Source organism: Python bivittatus, unplaced genomic scaffold (assembly GCF_059951505.1).
Source record: "Python bivittatus isolate LINGU-HERP-01145 unplaced genomic scaffold, Pbiv_v1 ctg000850_np1212, whole genome shotgun sequence".
Classification (NCBI taxonomy): Eukaryota; Metazoa; Chordata; class Lepidosauria; order Squamata; family Pythonidae; genus Python; species Python bivittatus.
The window spans coordinates 21,220,631-21,245,470 of NW_028277112.1; the positions used below are offsets into that span (position 1 = coordinate 21,220,631).

Consider the following 24,840-nt stretch of genomic DNA (forward strand, 5'->3'; position numbering starts at 1 on the left):
CTTCAGAGTGCAGGAGCACAGACAGGAGCAGTTCTCTCTGTGCCCAGGGTGATGTGACCCTTTTGTGGGTATTTATAGGGATCTGAGGGGGGGGGAAGGGGGGATTGGGGGTGTGGGGGGGGGGTTGGGCTCCTGTCTGTGCTCCTGCACTCTGAAGATGCCAGTCACGGGTGCTGGCGAAACGTTAGGAAACAAAACTTCAAGACCACGGCCACACAGCCCGGAAGACCCACACCAGCCATAGCACTTTTCTTTCTTCCACAATATGAATGGCTGCCTGCCATTTGTTCTATGTAAAAAAAAAAAAATGAAGCCCTATGCTGCAAAACATGTATATTTAGCACAAATCTTACCCTACATCCATGACGTTAAGTAGCCAGATCATACAGAGAGTTATAGTGTATATGTGGTACATAAATGGTACTTTATTGTCCTAACTGTGATGGGGGCTAACAGTACATAAAATCTAGGCATGTATCTTAGAATCTGTGTCCATGCTGACATTTTTCAATCAGAATTTAATCAATTTTTTCAAACTGCATCTTGCCACTCAATCCTGTTTACGAAAGAAGAAGGATAAGAAAGAAGAGCCATGCTTCTTGTTAGCTGTCACAATCTACATACCCCTATGTTTAGGCCACATTAAATTAAGAAATCCCAGGGGAATGCAATGCTATAAAATTTGGCTTTTTGTTACCGATGGAAGGTTGTCCTATGGCTCTTTAAAGAAACCGAATACTAGTTGCTGGCACCAATTTTTGGATAGCTCCTTGTTTAATTTCTAAAGCATACAGTTTTAAGTAACCATAGAATTACATTCCTAACTATCTTATAATTGAATCTGATGCCAGTAAGTGTCCTAATTATTCAGAATCTAAATAAAAAATGCTGGATATATTTTCAAGTAATTAATTCTTTCTTATTGGAAGAAACTCATATACTCCAAGTATACATGAAAAAAACAGTATATAGGCATACACACATTATCTCTCATCACCAAAAGAAAACCATCCAGTCTCTTACGTTACTGCAAGACAGCAACCCTTAATGGACCTTGGTGGATCTTGAAAAACTAAGTAAAATTGAACTTAGTTAATACCTGGATGGGATACTACCAGGAAATTCTAGAGATTGCAAAATTGGAAAAAAATCCTTGAGTTACAGTAAATACAACAGTAACTTATTTTCAAACAATTGCTTAAAAAGTCTTGAGAATATATCCATGAAATCATCAGGAGTCAATCTGGAGTCAATTACCACATGCCACTAGAATGAGCAAGCAAACTATAAATTGTAAACAGAACTCTTAAGACATTAAAGCATATTTCAGCTTTCATTTTCACAAACTCTGCACCTGTAATTTTAATAAAAGGCTGGAGATAAGTTCTGCAAATCCCTTTTAAAGCTGTGCTTACAGTATAATATCTGCTTCAAAAAAGCGGATAGAAAGCCATAGCACATAATACCTAAAATTAAAGATTCCACATGTCAAAGAAAAAAAAATGCATATATGCATCTTGAAATTAAAGTTTCAAGTCATAATAGCAATGATATCTTATTCTTACCTATATCGATGTTTGTAACCAAGAGATCCAAGTTTGCCAAGTTTTCTTGATAGAGAATTAGATTCATTTTCTGGCATTCTGTTTCAATTTAAAACACACAATACATTTGTCCTTATAGGGCTACTCACAAATAAAAGAGAATATAGACTGCATGTATTCTCCTCTTTAGCATTACCTAGGGCTCATGTCCTCAGAACGAGCCCTCCCTCTTGTCACCAACTTCCTACAAGCTGAAACCAGTCTGCTTTGGAAGTTCAACTATTTCAGAACACCTCCCATGAGATTGTTGGTGATCTGGTGGGCTCCCGTTGGCCCACTGCAAACTGCCCCTTTCCATCCTCCTGGCAGGCTCTGCACCTCCATGGCTATTTTTACTGTGGCTACCAGAGGGACCAACAGCCCCCCCCATCCCCTCCCAATCATAATCAAGGGCCAATTTTCACTGTAGTACTTTTCTTCTTTGGGAGCTGGAAATCACAGAGTTTTTTTAAAAGTTCTGTCGATACAAATATTAACTTTTAAAACACCACCAATTTCCAGCCCCCAGGAGAAATGTTAAAAGGCTGTGGTTTGGAATACTGAACGTCTGGTACTTTGAGAAAGGGACAAAGGTTGGTGGATAACTTGAAGATTGGGGAGGGGGAAATCTTTGGAGGTAATATTTTTTGAGGGTAGCCCAAAGAAACCTCAAAGTCATTTTCCTCTTAAGAGAACAGTCCCTTGGGCATTGCTCTTTGTTTCCTATCACCAGCAAGCCTTACTCTGAAGTAAGGAACTAACTGCAAGCTCAGTTATAGGTAATGGCAGCGTATCTTGGCAGTGTATCTCCATAGTGTACCTTGGCAGTCTATCTCCATAGAGATGGCTCCTGGGTTTCCTGGGCCAGAACTGAGACCACACTGCCTGTGTTTTTCTTCAGAACTGAATCAGTACTCCCCCGCTAGCTGCTTCTGTTCTATATTCCAGATTTGGGGTGGGTGGGCTTGGAGTCACGTATCTCCCTCTTCTCTTTCCTCCTTAGAGTGTGCCATTTCAGGGCAGTTATTGAATAGGAAACATAATTTGATAACAATACACAGAAAACTTGTGAGGCGGGAACACTAATAATTGATATCAGGAGCAATCTGTTTAGCCATCCTTGTTAATTATTCGTATCAGCAGAATCCAGGCAGAGAGAGTGTGTTTCATGCATTATTGATATATAGGTAATTGGGAGGACAGACAGATGGGGGGGGAGAAGGCTTGTGGCTCCTCTTCCCAGTGTGTTGGTTCACATCAGAAGACATTCTTCAACTGAAGATTAAAGCCAAAGTCAAGGACAACTTTTTGGAAGCGGCTAAAAGGGGAGGACATGAGTGGCAGAGATGCATGCTTATTTCCAGGGTTGTGGTCTTAGAAAAAACTGGTTGGGGGAACACAAACTTCTTTTTGTAGATGTAATGGTATGTGAGAATGACCTTGGGAGACAGAAGGGAGAGCGGCAGATTGGACAACTGGTGTGTAAAAGATGTCTCAGTCCACAGAAGATGGGATGGCATGGGAAATGTTTCAGAAGGGACCTTCCCTAGTTTTCTGGAGAATAAAAGGAAAGGAGGGGAGAAATACTTTCAGTCTTGCAAGATTCTGTAATGTAACCTTACAAAAGAGTTAATATTCATAGTTGTGCTTCTTGTCTGGATTACCTTGCAGGGCTAACATCAGCCCACTCCTGTTGCTATGTGGATGAGCCCTTAGTGACAACTTTTGCAGACTAATTTGTAAGATCAAAGATTCTCTGAATTGCAACAACAGACCACAATGAGAAGAAAAGCCATTGTATTTGTTGTTCATTTCAGAAAAGACACACCTAAATGGCTGTGTTCAAAATTAGTTTAAGACTCACTCATTGCAACAGAACAAAAGCACAACTCTATTTGGATTAGGAGAGGATGCAAAATTACTACATAGTCTGTCCTCTAAAACAGACTATGCTAAGACTACTTTAATGAAGTAGTCTAAATAATGACTAAATAATATAAATATTAATACAGAACATAAGAACTGACTTCAACTTTTTGTTCCAAAGTAAGAATTTTACAAATCACAATTAAACCCAAGTTAACAGTTTCATAAGCACAGAATTCCTTAATTATTATAACTCTCAAGATTTTACAGATTGTTATGACATCCTTTAAATTGACAATACTTCTAGCTTATGTTTTTATAATTTTCCTGGAATTGGTACTAATAGTGATAAACTATTACTCTTCTGATTCATTCATAACTGAGTGCTAATGTTCCTCTAGGAAATTCAGTAGTTTGGGATCCAAAAAATGGACCTCTGACAAGCAGACAACAAAGGTTGTTTTGTAAGTTAAACAAAATCACTATTTCAGAAGCTACCCATTACAGTACTGGGAAAGTTCTTACATGTGCAGTTGCAGATCAGTGGCTACTTTTCCACTCATTATTTTTGGATTCAAACCAGTGTGATGAAATCAGCTGGTGCACCTATTTTAACACAGCTAGACAAATAGAAGAATCTGAATAGACTTGTTTTTCAAACTCTAGATAAGCCTTAACTAATGCTTCAAAGTTATCTTCTCTACTCTGCTCAGATGTGTCTCTTTTCTATCCTCATTCAGTAATAGATTCCTCAGAACTTCAGCTCACCTACCTGAAGAAGGTGTGCTGTTCTACACAGCATTTCCACAAATGCTTGCATGCAGTTTTGCTGTGTGCTTCAAAAAAGAAGGAAGTTTCATTACACTGAAATAAAAAGAATAATACTATTATGGATTATTCTGATATAAAGGATTTGCACATGATAACCTGAGCACATAAATGCCAAACACACTTTTTATGTCTAGCCATCTAGATCAAGAACACCATTTGTGATAATGGAGAATTTCAGTGAAGTTATGCTTACTGATACAATGTAGAACTCCGATCACTTTACCTCAGGAGATCAGCCAATGCTTCAAGTACTATTTTAATCATTTCGAATGTTGGTGGGGCTTTTTTGTCTTTTTCTTTGGTTCATGAACTGGGAACCAAATATATGTATCAGAATTTCAAAGTGAACATACATTACTTTAGATACAAATTGATTTGCATGGTGTATCAAGATATAGGACTGACCTACAACAAAAGTAATGCCAAAATCAACTGAAGAATATATTAGCAAAAACCATCCTAAATACATGATTATCAAATATGAGATGTATATAGAAAATAATGCTATTGAAGAAAGTTTGTAGCTTTTTTCATGAAATCACTTTTATCAGCAAGTCCTAAAAATTTCTTTTTAAAAAGGAAATCCATGCACAAAAATACCAGCCTTTTAATGACATAGTCAATTTAATTAATTCATAGAAAATATAAGTGGAGTTAGAACACATTTAACTAGCAAAATAATGAAAACCTGCTATAGTTTATACAATATCTAAAATTTCAATAAAAATCATCTAGTTATAACAGAGTTAGACTGACTTTTAGAAGAAACTCTATACAACCCTACAAAACTGTAGTTTTTCGAGTTACACTTGCAGGCCATAACTTCCTTCTTAAATATCACCCTTCCAGCTGCACCAGTAAAAAAAAAAAAATCTTACTGGTGAAATATAAGATCACTGGGTACATCTGAAATACTATTTGGATCCTTGACATTATATACCAAGATATTCGAAATAGCAACTATATACAAACTTTGTCAAATAACAATTCACACAGTGAGAATAAAATACCTAACCCTCACTGTTTAATACAGATTTGACCCTTTTTAAAAACAACACAATGATCAGGAGTATCTTTGTTGAATCAGATAATTCTTTTACAGCTGATTTAGATTGTAGCGGGAAGCAGAATCACTTTGCAGTTTGAATTTTGTGCCATAACAAAGCTTTTTAAAATATGTAGTCAGATAAAAAACATACAGTTCTAAAAAAGTCATGTGTAATTTTTAAAACATAATTTTTGTGGTTCAAAAATTAATATCAAATTGTTTGATCTAAAAAGGATCAGAAAAAAATCAAACCTCTTGTAATCCCCAAACATACTATTTCTTCTCTGGTGTACATCAAGATTTAAAAGATAAACAAATTCACGTCAGAACATGGGATATTCTTTTCCTGTCAAGACATGTGAAACTACAGGTAGTCCTCACTTAACAACCACAATTGGGACCAAAATGTCGATTGTTGAGTGAAGCGGTCATTAAGTGAGATGCCCACGTGACTGCTCTGCTCAATGATCGCAATCTGGGCACTCCCGGTTGCAGTCATTAAGCAATCTCCCAGGTAGTTAAACAGACAGAGCAAAAGAACTGCCTGCTGAAACTGCGGAGCTGAAATCCTCCTGGCAGGCAGCCCTTTTGCTCTCAAACATTCCTGCAGCCTGCCGAAGGGTTCCCCTCCCTTCCGGGCATGGAGGGGAAATCCTTCCGTGGGCTGCAGGAACAGAGCTGAAATCTTTAGGATTTGAGTTCTGTTCCTGCAGCCGCAGAAGGATTTCAGCTCTTCTCCATCCCCTCCACCTGCAACCCTCCCTGCCAACTTCCCCACTGACTTTCTGGGGAAACCGGCAGAGAAGACTGCAAATGGCGATCCCATGATCACTGGGGGCTTGGCAACTGGTCGTAAATGCAAGCTGGTTGCCAAGTGCCTGAAATGTGGTCAAGTGACCGCAAGGTGGAGGGGGCACTATGTTTTACAATGGCTGGAAGTGCTTTACGGCCTGTAAAGCACCCTTTCCAAGGGCATTGTAACTTTGAACAGTCATTAAAAAACTGATTGTAAATCGAGGACTACCTGTATCAATATTATGAAAACGGTGCTGAAGCCTTTGGTCTTCAAGTATGATTCCAGCATAGCAGCCATGACTTTCAGTGAAAACAGCGTCCCTGAAGTTTTAAAAAAATTCTAGCAAACAGAAAATACTCAGAAACAATGTTCTCTTTATCTCCTTGCATATGTTAAGTCAAATTCAACTCTAATTTGTAACTGGCTTTCCTAAAATGTAGTGCTCAGAACTGGAAGCAATATTCTAGGTAGGGTCTGATCAACACAGAACAGAGAAGAACGACTTCGCAGTAACCCTGACACTGTACTTTTGTTGATTTCAGCCTAGGATTGGATTTCTTTTTTTGTTGGGGGGGGGGAAGCTGCATCACACTATTGGCACAGATTCAGCTTGTGATCCACCAAGAGACTCAAATCCGTTTCACATGTACTGGTGGATATTATGGATACTCCTTTCGTATGCCTTTGATTTTTCCTACTCAAATAAGGGACACCGTATTGAAATTTCATTTGGTGGATTCTGTCTGTTGTTCCAACTTGTCAAGATTCTCCTAAATTTTGAGACAAAATACTGATAGGTATTTAGTATTCTCCCTATCTTTTTACTGTCAACAAACTGGATATACATATTCTGTAATCCCTCATCAAAGTAATTTATAAATATATTGAACAGTACAGGGCCTAGAAATTGCCCTGTAGTATGCCACCTGACACCTTTTCCAGCTTACTGTGGAGTCACTGATGTACACTAACTGGGTACAATTGTTCAACCAGTTTTGTAATTATCTAATGATAGCATAGACTAGTCCACATTTGTTATATTTTTTACTAGAATTTCATGGAAAAAATTGTCATCAAAATCAATCCAAATAGATTTGGAAAACTGATCCAATGCTATTTGGACTCTCAAATCAATGTAGAAAATTGAATATTTTTGGATTTTCAAATAGATTCAGAAAAAGTACATGTGCACATGTACAAAAGTCCATGAAATCTCTAATTCAGTTTGAATCTTTCCAAATTGATTTGGAAGTGTACATTTTGATGGTTTGAATCATTCTGGAGTTTCAATTTGGAGATATGAATTGAACTGCTGAATTACCTTAAAAACAATATCCACAGTCTTACTATGTATATATCTTCTAACAGCAATGTTGAGAGACCTGATCACTCAGCAGCATTCCTTTAACATGTTCCTTTTGCAGAAAGAGGTGAGGAAACAGGGCCACTCCACTGAATATGCAGAAAAAAAAAATAGCTTAATGCTCCCTCCCTCAATGATATCAGGCTATAGCACAGAGAAAGATGGAAAACAAGGCCATACCACTGGCTCAGCTGAGATTCAAATGTTTGCTGTTCCTTCCTGGTGCTCTTTCTTTTCCAACTAGACATATTCTAATTCAGAAGTAATGCCTAAAGAAACTTCTTTCTTCTTGCTCCATTCCAAACTCTTTTTGTCCACGTATTTGAGTGTGTATATTCTGTTTTTTAGGTAGCAAGCCTGAGATTAAGGATTCTTTTTTTTAAGCAGATGTTTGTGTAAGGTTTTTGGCTGAACAGCAGATAAAATGCTTGAAATAAATCAACAGAACTTAGAAAACAATTTTTTTAAAAAAATAACATGTATGTACTACACATAATTTAGGAATGTGTTTTGCGATAATCTCTTAGACTAATTTCACTTTACACTTCAATTGGTAATTTATCAACAGCACATCTGTGATTGTTACTTTCTATCCCTCAGGACTGAATTTTAGAGAGTCCATCTACCCAAAGTGTTTTAGCTGGCATCAGTACCTGGCCGACCTCATTAGAAGGTAGTAAGGTTGAGCCTGGTAAATACTTGAATGAGAGAAAAACAGGGCTCCATGCTAGATTGGAAAGCTGAAGAAACATTCTGGAAGAAAGTCATGGCAAAACACTTCTGTACCACTTCTGGGGCTGCTTGCCACGCTGTGGCTCAGGGGCTTTTTGGCGTGCCACAGCTCTGGGACTACAAGAAGCCCAAGCCGCAGCACAGCACGAAGGAGACTTATGACCAATCTCTGAAGTTCCAGCCGTCACAGCACCCCCAAGGTCACATGATCATGATCTGGGCACTTGGCAACCATTTTGCACTTACAACAGTTGCAACATCCCATGGCCACGTGATTGCCATTTGCGACCTTCCTTGCCAGCTTCCAACAAGCAAAGTCAATGGGGAAACTGGCAGGGAAGGTTGTAACTTGCTCCATTAAGTTGAGCAGGAGCCAACCCGGGCCCCACCACACTATGTCTCAAAGGCCACTCATGCACCCTCCTCCGCCTGGCAAAAGCCACCCCCAGCCCCACCACACACCTTACCTACCTGCCTGCCTGCGAACCACCTGGGACTGGCTTAACGACCTGTGATCCTCACAACAGCAATGGGGAGTGCTGGGAGTGCTGTTGTTAACCGATGTGGTGACGACACACTTTACAACTGCATTGCTTAGCAATACAAATTTTGGTCCCAATTACCGTCATTAACCGAGGACTACCTGTAGTTATTTACAGGACAATCCTTTGCAGTTTTACTCATAACATAAATCTCACTATTATTAATTATATTCTGAAATTATTGGATTTACCACATATATGTAGTTGTCAAAATTATTGGATTTATATCCCATCTTTATTTTGTATTACTCAAGGCAGTGTAAATAGTCCTGCCTCCTGTTTTCCCCACAAAATTTAACCTGTGAGGTGGCTTGGGCTGAGACATAAGTCCTGGCTCAAAATCACCCAGCCAGCTTATTAATGCCTTTTCTTGTTTTCACACTTTTTTAAAAAGGTTGTCTGCTTGCTTAATACATTTGATTTAAAACTACAAAAATATAAACTTACATCTTTTCCCAAAACTCTAAGTTCAAAGTGAGCCTCTTTGAAATGGACCCTGGTAATTCTAGGCCTAAAATGTTAAAGAAAAGACAAAAAGCACATAAAGATAGGAGTGAATTTATTCAGGAAATATGAATGAATCAGTCTAACTATGAAGTCTTAATAGACATTCCTTATTACCCTAGAAAAATATAGGGATGATCTAGTTCAATTCTCTATAACAGATATATTAGAAATCGGTTCTTCTAAATTGGGGATAAGCATTCCATAGCCCAATGTGATACTAAGCTCCATTTTTACCAAGTTAATTGTTTTACTGCGTTATAAAATGCCATTAATACATTATATAGAATACAGATAATAGTGAATACAATGGTATTTATGCAATAGAAGCTAGAAATTGTTAACACTGTGATGATTCAGATAACCTAAGCTACATTTTTAACTGTCCCCTGAATCAGATGACCAAAATACAGTGGCAAAATTTCCAATTTCAGCAGCAATAGGTACTTTAAGCCTATTCTAGTTTTAAAGCAGCAATTTTCAATGAATTTCTACACTTCAAAATCCCCACGAACTGCCATGGGCTGAAAATTTTGGTCTCACCCTGTATCAACTGCAATGTTCCTGAAGTACTTGAAAAGCCAAACAAAACTTTCTAATGAAAATGTTTATTTTTGACACAGCTTCCCTTCTCTCTAATTAATACTAAGCATGGAAGAAAGCAAGAGTAAACCATGTATATGTATTTGTCAAAACGTAAATGGATGTATCCATGTAATCACCAGGACTCACTTCTTAGTCAAAGGGACTTCACCTTTATCAATTTGAGGAAAAATATTTACTTGGACCACTAAGTAGATGGAAAAGAAGGAAGAAAGTTTGCATATGCATTGTTGCCTACCATCCATTATTGATATGGACTTTGGTAATTTTACTTACCAAAAATACTTTCCTACTTGCTTTTTATTCTTATAGACAACTACTCCTATAGGCTTCAGTCCTAGAAAATACTCAGATTTGTTTTCACCCTGGAAAATAATGTTAAATTAAGTTAGTTATATTTGTTAATGTGATTCTTTTTTCAAAAAAAAAACTCCATGCATCACTGTATAAAAAGATATAAAGAAGAACATTTTCTAAGCAGGTTCTGTCATAATAGTTGCAAAAGAAATTCCATTGTCAATATTAAATAAACTTCCACTCCCTGCCTCCACTTAGCTCTGAGCCTACTAATTATCTATTATTTCCTGTTACTTTGAACTTCTTAAGAACCTTACTCAGATTCTGTGTTACTTTTATTATTTCTTGCCTGAACGTATTTCTTGTATGTAAACTCCTTTTATCTTCTAATGACACTTAGAATAAATCCCTCAGATTTGTAATCATATACTTTTTATAATAGTTAATTGCCTTTTGTATGACAATGCAACCACAATCTTTCACAGACAGCCCCATAATCCATGCTTATCCCAAGTATGAATTTCTGTGGATTTAAATTTGTCTTTGAAGAAAGTATCTTGTTCTAGAATAACATAATTACCACTTTGCGATAGGTAATCAAGGATTCCTGATATTGTCCAGGATCCAGAGAATTGTACAGTATAGTCTACACGCCTAATGGGATAAGCCTCCTAAACTTCTGCTAAACTGCTTTTGGAATGGAAGAAAGTGCAAATAAGTTTGTGGTTCAGCACTAGAATTTGCTTTTCAAAGAAAATAACTCAACAGACTCACTAACATGTAGTTTGGGAAGTATTCAGCCTCTTCAGATTCTTTGAAAGTTTGCATATCTTTTTCATGAAATGTTATCAGAGCTTCACATGGCCCTACTGACTCAGGGACTCTGAGTGAACAAATAACACCAAAGTTTATTGACTGTCTCATTTATTTTATAAACAAAGTCATTCAGCATAATGAATGCCCAATGGGAACAAGGAACAGTCCCTTTAAATTTGGTAACTAGTCACAGGTAGTGCTCAGTTAATGACCACTCATTCAGCGACAGTTCAAAGTTACAACAGCGCTGAACGAATAGTAGTTATGGCCAGTCATTGAAGTTATGGCTGTTGCAGCACCCCCCCAGTCATGTGATCAAAATTCGGGCACTTGGCAACCCGTCCGCATTTACAACCACAGCGTGATCTTCAACTCCCCCCACCTGCCTATCTCCCCCCCCACCTCTGCCCTTTGGGCCACCAGGCACTCCACTGCCTACCCCTACTGTCCCCCACTGATCTTTGCCATCTTCTTCCTCCCACTGCTGACAAGGCACATCTGGCCAAGGCAGCTGCTAGCCCTTCACACAGCTTCGCACAGCCTCCCCGGTAAGATTGCGCTATGCAAACAGCTTTTAGTACTGGAGGTTGAGTCATGGCAACTGGACTTTTCTTTTGGTTTGATACATTTCACTGCTTGTCCAAGCAGCTTCTTCAGTTTAGAAAGTTGGTTATCTAGTTGTAATGTCATCAGGACCTTACACCACAGGGCAGAAACCATCCCCACCTCCATAGATGCCAAAAAGAAAGAAAACAGACACCTGAGGAAAGCCCTTAAGGCCTGTGGGTATCCAAATTGGGCCTTTATTAAATCCACTTCTAGATCCAACAAAAAAACGGCAGACAGAGCTAAGACCCAGAGTCAATGGAAGAATCTTGTTATTCCATACATGGCTGGTGTGTCGGAGAAGATAAAACAGATATTTGGAAAACACCACATACCTGTGTTTTTCAAACCCACTGACACACTGAGACAGAGGCTGGTACACCCTAATGATCGAACACTGAAACGTAAGAAGAACAATGTAGTATATGCAATCCAGTGCAGTGAGGAGTGTTCAGAGCTCTACATTGGAGAAACCAAACAGCCTTTACACAAGAGGATGGCCCAGCACAGGAGGAGCAACAACACAGGACCAGAATCAGCAGTTTACCTTCATCTAAAGGAAAAAGGACACTCATTTAAGGACAATAATGCTCACATTTTGGACAGAGAAGATAGGTGGTTTGAGAGAGGAGTGAAGGAATCCATTTATGCCAAAGTGGAAAATCCTTCCCTCAATAGAGGTGGAGACCTCAAACATAACTTGTCTCCCATTTTTTATGCTGCTCTTTCATCAGTCCCCAGGAAGATGAAGACCACTTCACAAGGTCACCAGGGAGGCAGCACTTAACGACCCACTTGGGGATGAGTGAGGGATTAGGAGTAAGACATTCACATCCCAAAGGCTCTACTAATCACTCTCCTATTGTCCCTTCAATGAGCCCATCATGTCAGTGAGAAATGCAGCCACCCTGGAAGACATTTATGGCAGGGGTTCTCAAACTACAGCCCGCGGGCCGGATACAGCCTGCCAGGGTCATTTATCCAGCCCGCCCACCTGATTGGCTGCTGCTGCTGTCTGTCAGAAGTGGAAGTGTCGGGGCTGTGTCGGGAGCTGCAGGCGATGCACGAGGAGGGAGATCACAGAGCCGGACTATTCTACATGACAGGTACACCAGGTCCGGCAGCTCTCCTCTCCTCATACTCCGCGGGAGGGACCCTCATGTTTTTTTCAAACTATAGTCTGGCCCCCCAACATTCTGAGGGACCGTGAACTGGCCCCGTTTAAAAAGTTTGAGGACCCCTGATTTATGGGGTCCCCCTAACCAACTTTCTAGACTGAAGAAGCTGCTTGGACAAGCAGCAAAACTATCAAACCAAAAGAAAAGAAGTCCAGTTGCCATGACTCAACCTCCAGATAATTCCACCTGGATGACTGAGATCTTCATCAGCTTTTAGTACTCTATTGAAATCTCTTTCTCTCCAAGCTGTGCGGGGCGGGGGGGGGGGGAGAATAAAAGCAAGCAATTTCTGTAGGCACTCTCTCCTTTGCTTGACCCTTTCCCGCTGCTGGCATGATCGAATTGCTCTCAATGTGTAGAAGAGCAAACAGCTTACTTTCTTGCAATCCCTTTCTCTCCATGCTCTGCAAGGGGAGAAAAAAGCACGGGTCAGGCACAGGACAACACGTACTGACTGTAATGGCGATCATGCGACTGAGGGACGCTGCAAAGGTCATAAATGGTCATAAATGGACCGTAAAGTTATTTTTTCAGCACCATAACTTCGAATGGTTGCTGAATGGTTAGTAGGTGAGGACTACCTGTCTCCTCCTCACTTTCAAATTCTGTCATTTTTCTCAGGGTTACTCCTCCTCCTTTGAGATCACTTTTTATTTTTCCACTTATTTGCAAAGTGGAAATCCATGGTAGATTCCTACTTTCATTAAACAATTCTTTTTGTGTCTTTAGTCTATTTCTTAAGTCCACATGTATCACACTGGCATATTAGATCAGATCTTTCTTATTGTAATTGTCTTTGAAATAAAAAGCATTTGACAGTGATGATCTCTGGTTCCCCCAAGATCCAGATGGCCTCCACTCTGCTGTTGTTTAGAAAAGTCTTCACCGAGATCTTCACCCAGGCCTTTGGGGAAGGAGAGGAAGACCCCTCCCTTTATCATGCTTGCCATCTTTAGCTTTATTTTTTGTTTTATTGATTTTATTGTAATTTCTTTGATGTCATGAGCCACGCAGAGTTGTTGAGAGTCAGGAAGCATACAAATTTAATGAATAATAACATTATTATATTGTTGGTCACACAGCCAGTTGTTTAAACTGGATTTGGCATTTTTATCCACCTATTGAGTCCTTCCCAAGAACCTGGGATAGGCAGATGTTGATGTTTGATAGTGTTAAAGGGATGATGATGATGATGATGATGATGATGATGATGATGATGATGAAATTGTTGAACATGCCCTTGCTTTTAAGGAATTCCAAATATTTAACAGACTTTCCCTTATAATACATCCCTTCAGATTCTTGTCTTCCATAGACTTCCATAAAGTCCACTGGCTGCTACTTCTGTAATTGCTACTCTACTGTTAAGGAAACTTTAGCCATTCTGTTATCCATGATAAACAGCTCGCTCTATAATAAAATCTGAGGTTGGGAAAGCTAGTCCACCTCTCTTTTTTTAAGTCTTGCAAAATGTTGAATCTTACTCTTGGGTTTTTCCCACCATGTAAATGTATTTATTGTTCTTTGCTAGTCCTGTAATTTTTTATCTAGGGTTTGAATTGGTGCCATTTGAAATAAGTTTATTTTGGATAATACATTTATTTTTACTGTTGCCATAAGTCCCAGGAAAGTTTTAAGCTGTTCCACCTTTCGAGATCTTGTTTTTCTTTCTAGAATTTGTTCTAATTGTTTTGTAATGTGTCTTAATTGCATCCTGTCACTAAAATTCTAAATATTTCATTGGATCTTTCGCTATCTCACAGCCAATCTCTTTTTTCACAAAATTTTCTTCCTTGGAAGTTGACTTGTTATTATCTTTGTTTTTGTTTTTTTCATTCATTTTATATCTGGAAAAGTAACCAAAATCTTTGATTACTTTCATCAACTCTCATATAGAGCTTTATGGTTTTATAATTGTTAGTACTGTATCATCTATATGACATTTCATCTTGCATTCCTCTCCTTGAATTTTGATCCCAATTATCTGTTTAACTATTTGCATCTTCTTGGCCAAGACTTCCAAAGCAATTACAAACAGTAAAGGGCAGAGTGGACATCCTTGCCTTGTGCTTTCGTTTATTGAAAAGTTTGGGGAGAATGTTTTATTTACTGTAATCTTTGCTGTTTTCTGTTGATATATGCTTTCCACCCAGGTTTCGAATTCTTCTCCAGGATTCATTTTTTTTAAGACCTCTAGTAAAAAATCCATTCCAAGTTGTCAAAGACTTTTTCCACATCTAAAAATACTATTGCTGCCGTCTTTTTCTTAATGTTGATGAATTCTAGTGCATTTATGATCAATCTGATGTTATCTTTCATCTTCCTTTTGCGAATATAACCTGCCTGACCTGTGTGTATAATTTCAGGAATGCACTTCCTCGTACATTCAGGTAATATAATAGTGAATATCTTGTAATCAACATTTAGTAAAGAAATTGATCTATATGACTGGGGTTTCCTCAGTAATTCCCTTGTGTATTAACTTTATATATGCCTGTGGATTCAGACATTATATATGCCTCCTCCCCTGTCTTTAGTATTGTTTTCTGTTGTTTGAATTTCATTCATCATCTTCAATCATGGTTCCACCAATTCCTCTTTTAGGTTTTTGTAATATAGGGCTGTCAGCCCACCTGGGCCTAGTGCCTTACCAATTTTATTTACTGCTTCTTAAATCTCTTGAGATGTTATACATTTGCTTAATATTTGTCTACGTTCTTCAGTAAATTCTTTAGGCTCTGAGTTTTCAATATATGTTTTCAAATTTCCTTTGTCAATCTTGTGCCTGGAATATAATTTCTTTAACAGTTTTGCAAGTTCTTCTGTTACATCCATTCTTGTATATAACAATTTGTTCTCTTTTTCTATTGCTGTTATCATCCTTCTTTCTTTCTCTTTTCTTATTTGATATGCCAGAGGTTTCCTTGGTTTGCATTTTCAAAATGATTTTGTTTAACATATTTTATCTACTCCAATAAATGTAATTGTTATTTAAGTTTATTTAACTGTTTCAGTGTCAACCTGGATTGGTTTTATGAATGTGTTCTAATTCTTTTATTTTCTCTTCTAATTGTAATTTCCATCTATTATTATTATTATTATTATTATTATTATTATTATTATTATTATTATTATTATTTGCTGCAAGCCTTATTAAGATGCATTTCATATAAGCTTTACTTTATCATACAGTTTTCTCTGACATCCCTGGAGTCATATTTATTTTAAACAAACATTTTAATTCTTCTCTGCATTTCTCCAGTATGCTTTCTTGAAGTAACAACATATCAATCTCCATCTGAAAGGCAATTTTTCTCTCTGAAACCAAGATATTAGAATTGGAACGTGAACTGTGTATGTAATCGAGCAAATCTGCATTTCTTTGATAGATAGTGTAAGAGCCTTAGAGATCCGACACATATTAATTCTTAAGTATTAAATTTGGTGTCTTGCTGAAAAAAAAGTAATCTCTTGCTTTTGGATTGTTTAATCTCCAAGCATCAGTCAAAGTCAATATATCCATGTACAGGAAAAAAAATTCTTAGGAGCTGTCCTCCTTTTTTCCTTTGGGATGATTTGTCTAAGCTGGGATCTTACACTCAGCTTAGATCTAACAGTCCATCCATATCTCCTACTATAATAGTTTCCTCCTCTGCAATTCCTATTAACTTCTAGAAGATTCTTTAATAGAATTATTCCTTATGTGTGTTTGGAGCATAAATGGAAGCCAGTGTGAAAATCTTACCTTTTTTTTAATTTCAGTATTAAAATTCTTACTTCTTTATTTTTTCATTGTTCTAGTACTTCCCAGGAAGGTGATTTAAGATAAATTACTATTACATTTTCATCCTTCCCAATGCTGTATATTCCTAGCCTAATTTTCTTTGTTTCAACAAATTGGCATGGTTTTATTTTATATGTGATTCTTGAAGACCAACAATACTGGCTTTAAATGTTCTGAGTTTATTAAAAATTTGCTTTCATTTATAAGGTATGTTTAGTCCCTTTTTTTTTTAATTGAGATCAATGTTGTCTTGTCCATTTTACTTTAATGCAGTAGCTATACCAAGTTTCTCCTCTTCTTCATCTCCAGCAAGAGCACTCTGGGATTGGCCAATAGAGAAAGGCCACTCCGGCAGTTGTGCTAAATTCATTGGTTACTACCTGTTACCAATTACAGACCAGGTACTGAGCCCAACTGCCCACAAGATCACTTGGAACTCTCTCAAGTACTTGCCAGAAACCTTCAAGATCCATGAGGCACCTGAAATGGAACATCTTAATTAATCTGTTCTTCCCACAGGGTTCTCAAATGGCAGCTTGCCTCTTCTGGACCAGGACATGATATGACCATGGCAAAGAGCTGGTGGAAATGCCTGTCATATCCAGACCTACACATATTCTCTGAGACAAAATCAAGGTCTAACTTTTGCCTGTCTATGTGTTTTGGACCTGAAATTCTTTAGTCACCATAGAGGCTATGAACTTCTGAGTTCTACTTGAATTGGTCCCAAGAGCACGATGGTTGCAGTCACCCAACAGCAAAATGCGAGGAGACTCCACCACCAATCTGGAGACCAGGTTAAGAGCTTGGGAAGGGTTCACTAAAGACCTACGTGAAGTTCAAGTAACTTTCAGGGACAAAGATATGCGAAAATCCAGAAAATCTACAAGTGAATACACATTTTTGCACATACCCATACACACAATTTGTTGCATGAGTATAAAGTGATTCTTAGTTCAGAAAAAGAAGAAATTACAAAATTCAGCCAATTTCTGCTCTTCAGCATCTAATCTTCTAGTCATCGGTAGCTGTCTAAGACTTCTTTCTAGAACACCCATCCCATTCCAATCACATAGCCTTTTTTCTCTTCAATGAACCATTAGGAAAATCTACTTTATGTGATATTTCCTTTTCTATATAGTTTCTACAGTGTAGTAAGCTGTCAGACTGCCTTTTCTAGTGTAATCAGGAATTAACATGACGTACAGCTTTATAGGCTAATTATATATTTTCAGGTGTGGATAAACCTGTAACTTGATCAAGTCTAACCTGCTTAATCTGCATAGCTGCTTATTTATTTATTTATTTATTTATTCATTCATTCATTCATTCATTCATTCATTCATTCAATTTATATAGCCGCCTATGTCAGACCAGTCTGACATATGTCTGGTATTCCACTGGGGTCAGCAGAGAGAGAGTTTTATCACTCCAAGAATTATGTCCTACTCAAAGGAAAGAAAGCTTGAAGGAAATGTTATTTTTATTTTTTTTGCCATATTATCCCCACAACCTGCAACCCCATTCCCCAAAGCATGGTACGCAGACAGTTGATGAATTGCTATTTTTAATACAATAGAAAGAAGAGTGACTAAATTTATGGAGAATAATTATATTCAACTGGATTAATGTAATTTAAATTAAGCTGAATCAAAGTTTGGTTTTGGAGAATGTCCTATTGCATGCCAGTGAAAAGATAAATGCATCCTGAAATCTCCCCCAAACTTGCAAAGCTCTATATTATACCATGCTATCTCATTCAGGCAAAGTAACTTGCATATAGCAAAGGACGCAGTGAACACTTATACAGGTAGTCCTCACTTAAAGACAGTAATTGAGACTGGAATTTCTGTCGCTAAGGAATGCACTTTCTGTCGTAAAGTGCGACATCATGTGATTGCATCACTTAGGGAAGGCAATCTGGCAGTCCACATTGTGGTCGTTAAGTGAGGATCACGGGTCATTAACTGAAGATCCCACATGACTCTGACCTGTGACTTCCTGCCAGCTTCCAACAAGCAAAGTCAATGGGGAAGCCAGTAGGAAGTCGCAAGTCTCGGGTGGCTTGCAAGCAGGCTGTCAGGTGGGTGGATAAGTGCTATTGGGTGCGGCCAGACACGGAGGGTTCTGCAGTACTGCAGAAGTGCAGTTGGGCGGGGGAGGAGGTGCTGTGGTGCATGCAAGTACAGGCATGTATGTGCTATGGAGTGCGGGTGGGGGGTGCTGCGGGGGGGGGTCCACACTACGGAGAAGAAATCCCTAGGATCTCGTACTCCATAGTGGGCTCTTCAGGAGAAAAGGCAGCAGGACCAACTTACTGGAGTAATTTGCAACCTTCTCTGCCAGCTTCCCCATTGACTTTGCTTGTGGGAAGCCAGCAAGGAAGGTCGCAAATAGTGATCACATGACCACAGGATGCTGCAACCATTTTAAGTGTGAGCCGACTGCCAAGTGCCCAAATCGCGATCATGTGACTGCAGGGGTGCTGCGACAACCGGATCTTTGAGGACTGGTTTTAAGTACTACTTGTTCAGTGCCGTTGCAACTTCGAATGGTTGCTGAATGATTGGTCATTAACTGAAGACTACCTGTATCTGCAGGTTCATTAATTTCAGTAGCAAAGGCAATATTTATATTCTAAGGCACATTTGAACCCCATCATTCACAACATATTAATATATGAGGCAACTGAAAGCCAATGTGGCATAGCAGTTAAGGTACTGAGACTGAGGTTCCTATCTGTCCTTAGCCACTGAACCTCACTGGATGACCTTGAGCTGGTCATTCTCTCTCTCAGCCCAATCTACCCAACAGAGTTGTGTGGGGGAAAAAAAGAGGAGTACACCCCCTCCAAGTTTCTGAAAACCTAATAAATAATTAAATAAAAAACAAACTGTCAATGAAGTTGCACTTAACTGTAACTTAACTTTAAAAATATTACTTACATAGACAGGATAAAGATCCACTCCATACATTTCAAGCGTCTTTGCTACTCCTAAGTAATTCAGTTCTGCCTCAGCTGGAACTTGGCCCCTGTTGAATAAAACAACATTCTTACATAAATCTATTCAAAACAAAGTCCAAGAGTCCATACCTGGCAGCTAAATGGACTTCTTATGCAGCACATTAAAACCTTTATATATTTATACATAATGTTCATCTAAATTTATCATCCAAAATCCAAAAAAATCAGCAAGTTATCCAATCCTTCTACCATTCCAGAGATGCATTACTTATACTAGCTAATGGTATTTTCAGCTAAAGCTCATGCCAGCTTTTACTTGGAGTCCAACTGGGACTGTACAGAAACTTTGATTCCTCAAAGAACGTAGAGTCAATCTTTTTAAGGAATATATTCAAAGTGGGAGAGTATGTGTTCAGTATGGTTCTCACCAGGAGACTGGAGTGATCAAAGTAAAGACTAGTATATGGTTATGTTTTCTTACTGACTAAGCTACTGCTTTTTCCTATGGGTTTAGGCTCTTTCACTTTGATAATTTTGAAACATATTGGAGATCATGCCAGCAGAAACTGAAGTACTATGGATTTTCACAAGATGATGGATTGTGGGCAGGCAGGGTCAGTGCTTAAGCAACATTATGCATTATGCAGTTTGCCCTTCCTAGAGACATATACTTTGGAAGTTAATCTTCCTTTTTTAGGCTAACAGAAGAAAAACCCAAATCAAATCTATATTTGGTGTGACCACTCCTTGCCTTTAAAACAGCATCAATTCTTCTAGGTACACTTGCACAGTTTCTGAAGGAACTCAGCAGGTAGGTTGTTCCAAACATCTTGGAGAACTAACCACAGATCTCCTGTGGATGTAGGCTGCCTCAAATCTTTCTGTCTCTTCATGTAATCCCAGACAGACTCGATGATGTTGAGATCAGGGCTCGGTGAGGGCCAAACCACCACTTCCAGGACTCCTTGTTCTTCTTTATGCTGAAGAGAGTTCCTAATGACATTGGCTGTATGTTTGGGGTCGTTGTCCTGCTGCAGAATAAATTTGGGGCCAATCACATGCCTCCCTGATGGTATGGCATGATGGATAAGGATCTGCCTGTATTTCTCAGCATTGAGGACACCATTGATCCTCACCAAATCTCCAACTCCATTTGCAGAAATGCAGCCCCAAACTTGCAAGGAACCTCCATCATGCTTCACTGTTGCCTCCAGACACTCATTATTGTACTGCTTTCCAACCCTTCAGCAAACAAACTGCTTCCTGCTACAGCCAAATCTTTCAAATTTTGACTCATCAGTCCAGAGCACCTGCTGTCATTTTTCTGCACCCCAATGCCTATGTTTTTGTGCATAGTTGAGTCACTTAGCCTTGTTTCCACATCAGAAGTATGGCTTTTTGGCCACAATTCTTCCACGAAGACCACTTCTGGCCAGACTTCTCCAGACAGTAGATGGGTGTACCTGGGTCCCACTGGTTTCTGCCAGTTCTGTGCTGATGGCACTGCTGGACATCTTCTGATGTCAAAGGGAAGTAAGCATGATGTGTCTTTCATCTGCTGCATTAAGTTTCCTTGGCCGACCACTACGTCTACAGTCCTCAACGTTGCCTGTTTCTTTGGGCTTCTTCAAAAGAGATTGAACAGCACATCTTGAAACCCTAGTCTGCTTTGAAATTTTTGCCTGGGAGGGACCTTGCTGATGCAGTATAACTACCTTGTGTCTTGTTGCTGTGCTCAGTCTTTCCATGGTGTATGACCTGTGACATGAAACTATCTTCCACAACCTCACCTTAGTAGCAGAGTTTGGCTGTTCCTCACCCAGTTTTAAGCCTCCTATACAGCTGTTTCTGTTTCAGTTAATGACTGTGTTTCAACCTACATATGAAGTTGATGATCATTAGCACCTGCTTGGTATAATTGGTTAATCATACACCTGACTCCAATCCTACAAGATCCCTGACTTTGTGCAAGTGTACAAAGTGTGCGAGTGTAAGAATTGATGCTGGTTTGAAGCCAAAGGGTAGTCACACCAAACATTGATTTGATTTAGATTTTTCTTCTGTTCGCTCACTTTGCATTTTGTAAATTGATAAATATAAACAATTACAATATGTATTTCTGAAAGCATTCTTATTTTACAGCATTTTTTCACACCTGCCTAAAACTTTTGCACGGTACTGTATACTGACTGATGAACTTATTAATCTAAAAAACTATGAGCACTGCCAAATTTTTGGTTCTTATTGCTGTCATCTTTTTTTCACCCCATGTGATGGATAGCATGAGTGGGGAAGATTCCGGAATGGAGCTTCAAGGTTGTCAGGAGGGAGGAGAGACATTCCAGGGCAAGCACCTCCTCAGCCCGCAACAAGACTGTAGGAAAACAAAGAGGCTGGGGCTGGCTCCTCCCTAGAGCCTCATGGAGTATATTCTCTAGTAGCTGTAGATAAGTTTAGTCTGGCGAGATTCTAATAGATAATAGTCAATAAAGGAACAGTACAGCACTGGATGGCCTCGTTGTGGTTCTTGGGCTGAACCTGACATCAATCTCGCCAGATTCAACTTATCTACAGCTACTAGAGAATATACTCTGTGAGGCTCTAGGGAGGACCCAGCCCCATCCTCTTCGTTTTCCTACAGTCTTGTTGCGGGCTGAGGAGGTGCTTACCCTGGAATGCCCACTCCTGACAACCTTGAAGCTCCATTCCGGAATCTTCCCTGCTCATGCTATCCATGACACCCCATCACTTACTAATGAAATGTGTCATCCTTCTGTGTCTATAGAAAAACAGGATTTTCCTGCCTCTTTCCATGTTCATCCTTACTATTTAGTGGCTAGATCTGCATATGCTAAGCCATAATGCATAGGTTTGGCATAATATGAAATGTAAATTAATCCACTTGCTTATAAACCACATTTTATAAACTTAATAAAATATACTTATCATTATGAAAGCTTCCCTCAAGTCAATTCAGTTGCTGCAATTTCACAAACACATTTCTGTAACTTTCTTAACAGCAGTAAGGAAGTGGTTTGTCACTGTCTTACCTGGGCTACGTTTCAACTTCCTACTCTAGTTTATAACCCCAAACAGTCACTGAGTGTCACTCCCCTAAATACAAGCCAGGCCCAATCCTGCCAAGCCCAGACAAAGTTGGCTAGGTGCTTCCACCTAGCTAACTCTATACTGTATGAACCTAGCCAACTGTGTTTTATTAAATAAACCATAATTTAAAAAAAAACCAGTAAGATGTTCAGACCAACATACCTGGTTAAAAATCACAATCATATCCTGATTGTAATATACATATGAGACACAGAAAACACTAAGCTAAAATGCGTCACACATAAGTCTGTTCTGGGTGGGCGAGAAAAGGACCCAACATGTAAGCATATTTTAAAAAGCAATCAAAGCTCACAGAGAGCTGCTTCTTCAATGCTTTTTCCTTGTGCAATTTCTCATTTGACATTAGTTAATAAAACCAAATTCTTACGTCAGAGTTTTGTGTATTTGTTCTATGGCATCTTCTAATTCTTCTTTCTGATCAGGAACAAAGCGGTACTCCGAAACATATCCTGCAGTGTGCTTGCATGGATCATAGTCTCCAAGTTCAGCTATTCAATGCATACAAAAATATGATTTCTTTAATTGCATACTTTTGCACAGATATCCACATAAAATATTTTACTGGAATTACTCAATTGAAAATAATCCAAATTAATATAGATTATAGCATTTAATTAGAAAACAAATACATGAATATGGAGGAGAGAATGAGAAAAGGAACGTGAGAGAGGAAAAGGAAGAGAAGAGACAGAATCATTCACACAGAAAGAAATTAAGTATGGATCCCATCTTACATGTTGCATTGAAGTAGCCATACAGGTAAACCTCGTTTACCAACTGCCTCATTCGGCAACCATTCAAAGTTACGATGGTACTGAAAAAATAACCTTACAATGAATGCCCACATATATGTACTTTGGAGTGTCCCTCAGTCATGTAATCACCATTACAGTCAGTACATGATAACCTGTTGTTGGGGCAGCCAGAGGAGAGAATGCTTACAGAGGTAGCTTGTTTTTGTTTTTTTTTCCTCCCCCTCCCCCCACCTTGCAGAGCAGAGGGACTGCTTAAACAAGCGAGGGAGAGGGGAAAAAAAACAAGTGATCTCTGCAGGCAATCTCTCCTGTGCCTGACCCGTTTTTTTTTTCCTTGCCCCCCTCTGCAAAGTGGAGAAATTGGACAGGAAGAGATTACAAGAGAGTAAGCAGGCACACAATGGAGAATATACTAGGCTGTTTGCATAGCATGTGCGCGGCTCCCAGCACCGCTGCATTCCTTTTGATGTGTATTTCTCATTGTGTGCCTTTTTACTCTCTTGTAATCCCTTCTTCTCCAATGAATGTAAATACAAACATTAATTCCCTTCTTGCTAATTATCCTAGCACTGGGGTGAGCATTCCAAAGGGTGGGGGAGTGAGGAAAAAGGGAAGCTGAAGTAAAATAATTAGAAGGCAAATAAAAGCTGAAAGTATGAAACCGATTAGTCTTGTCAGTTACAGCAGCTGTGAGCTGGCTATCCCAGTGCTGGGGTGAGCATTCCAAAGGGCAGGGGAGTGGGGAAAAGGAAAGCACAGTTGCAGTCACATAGTTCTCACTTAGTGACTGCTTCACTTAACAACAGAGCAGCTAGTCCCAACTGTGGTTGCTAAACAAGGACTATCTGTACAAATTGATGGTTTGCCTGGTGTTAATCCCTGCTTATCTGGGTGTTGGCTGCTGGAAAAAATGTGTTCTGGTCTTTCTGTTCCCTTCTTTGCTTTTTTATTGTCTCTTTTGAATGGTATGGAAATGTGGTTTATCTCTATGTGTCTACTGATGGCTGATTTGTCTGAATGCCAAGCTTCCAGGAATTCTCCAGTGCTTTTGGATGTGGCTTGGTCTAAGATGCTAACAGTTTCCCAGTTGAAACTGTGGTTGAGTCTGTCCATGTATTGTGAGATTAAGGAGTCTTTATCTTGTCTTCTGACTGCTAGTTGCTAGATGTGATTCTGTGTCCTAGAGGTGAGTTGGCTGGGTTTGGAAAGGAATTGTTTGTATAGGGGTGGGGGGAGGAATAGGGCAGATAGTAATATCTCAGTGACAATGAACAGAGGGAGATATGACTGGAGGTGGGGGCAGGTCACTCTCAGAGAAGGTTTCTTAATGACTTATATCAATTCTACCTTCTGGCCCCCCGTTCTTAACCTCAAGGTCTGTTCATTGGATCCTTGGTGGCCTTCTCTCTGTACACGTATCCCAAAGAGCCTCTGGTTTTCAG

The 24,840-nt window shown here is 39.1% G+C and overlaps 1 protein-coding gene across 5 annotated transcripts in view; it reads right to left on the bottom strand.

Annotated features, from left to right (window-relative positions):
• The window catches only part of EPB41L4A (erythrocyte membrane protein band 4.1 like 4A), a 121,061-nt gene that overhangs the window by 36,570 nt on the left and 59,651 nt on the right, over positions 1-24,840 (bottom strand). For 4 of the 5 annotated variants that reach the window (XR_015793880.1, XM_088130349.1, XM_088130348.1 and 1 more), the window contains exons 7-12: positions 23,011-23,131; positions 19,495-19,582; positions 10,145-10,233; positions 9,209-9,272; positions 4,222-4,313; positions 1,566-1,643 (exon numbers count right to left, since the gene is read on the bottom strand). Coding sequence is in view for 4 of the 5 variants with exons in the window: in XM_088130349.1 (XP_087986475.1) it covers positions 1,566-1,643; positions 4,222-4,313; positions 9,209-9,272; positions 10,145-10,233; positions 19,495-19,582; positions 23,011-23,131 (532 nt within the window). In the remaining variant the exon portion in view is untranslated. The remainder of the gene's footprint in view (positions 1-1,565; positions 1,644-4,221; positions 4,314-9,208; positions 9,273-10,144; positions 10,234-19,494; positions 19,583-23,010; positions 23,132-24,840) is intronic. The other variant, XM_088130351.1, reaches the window with a different exon arrangement.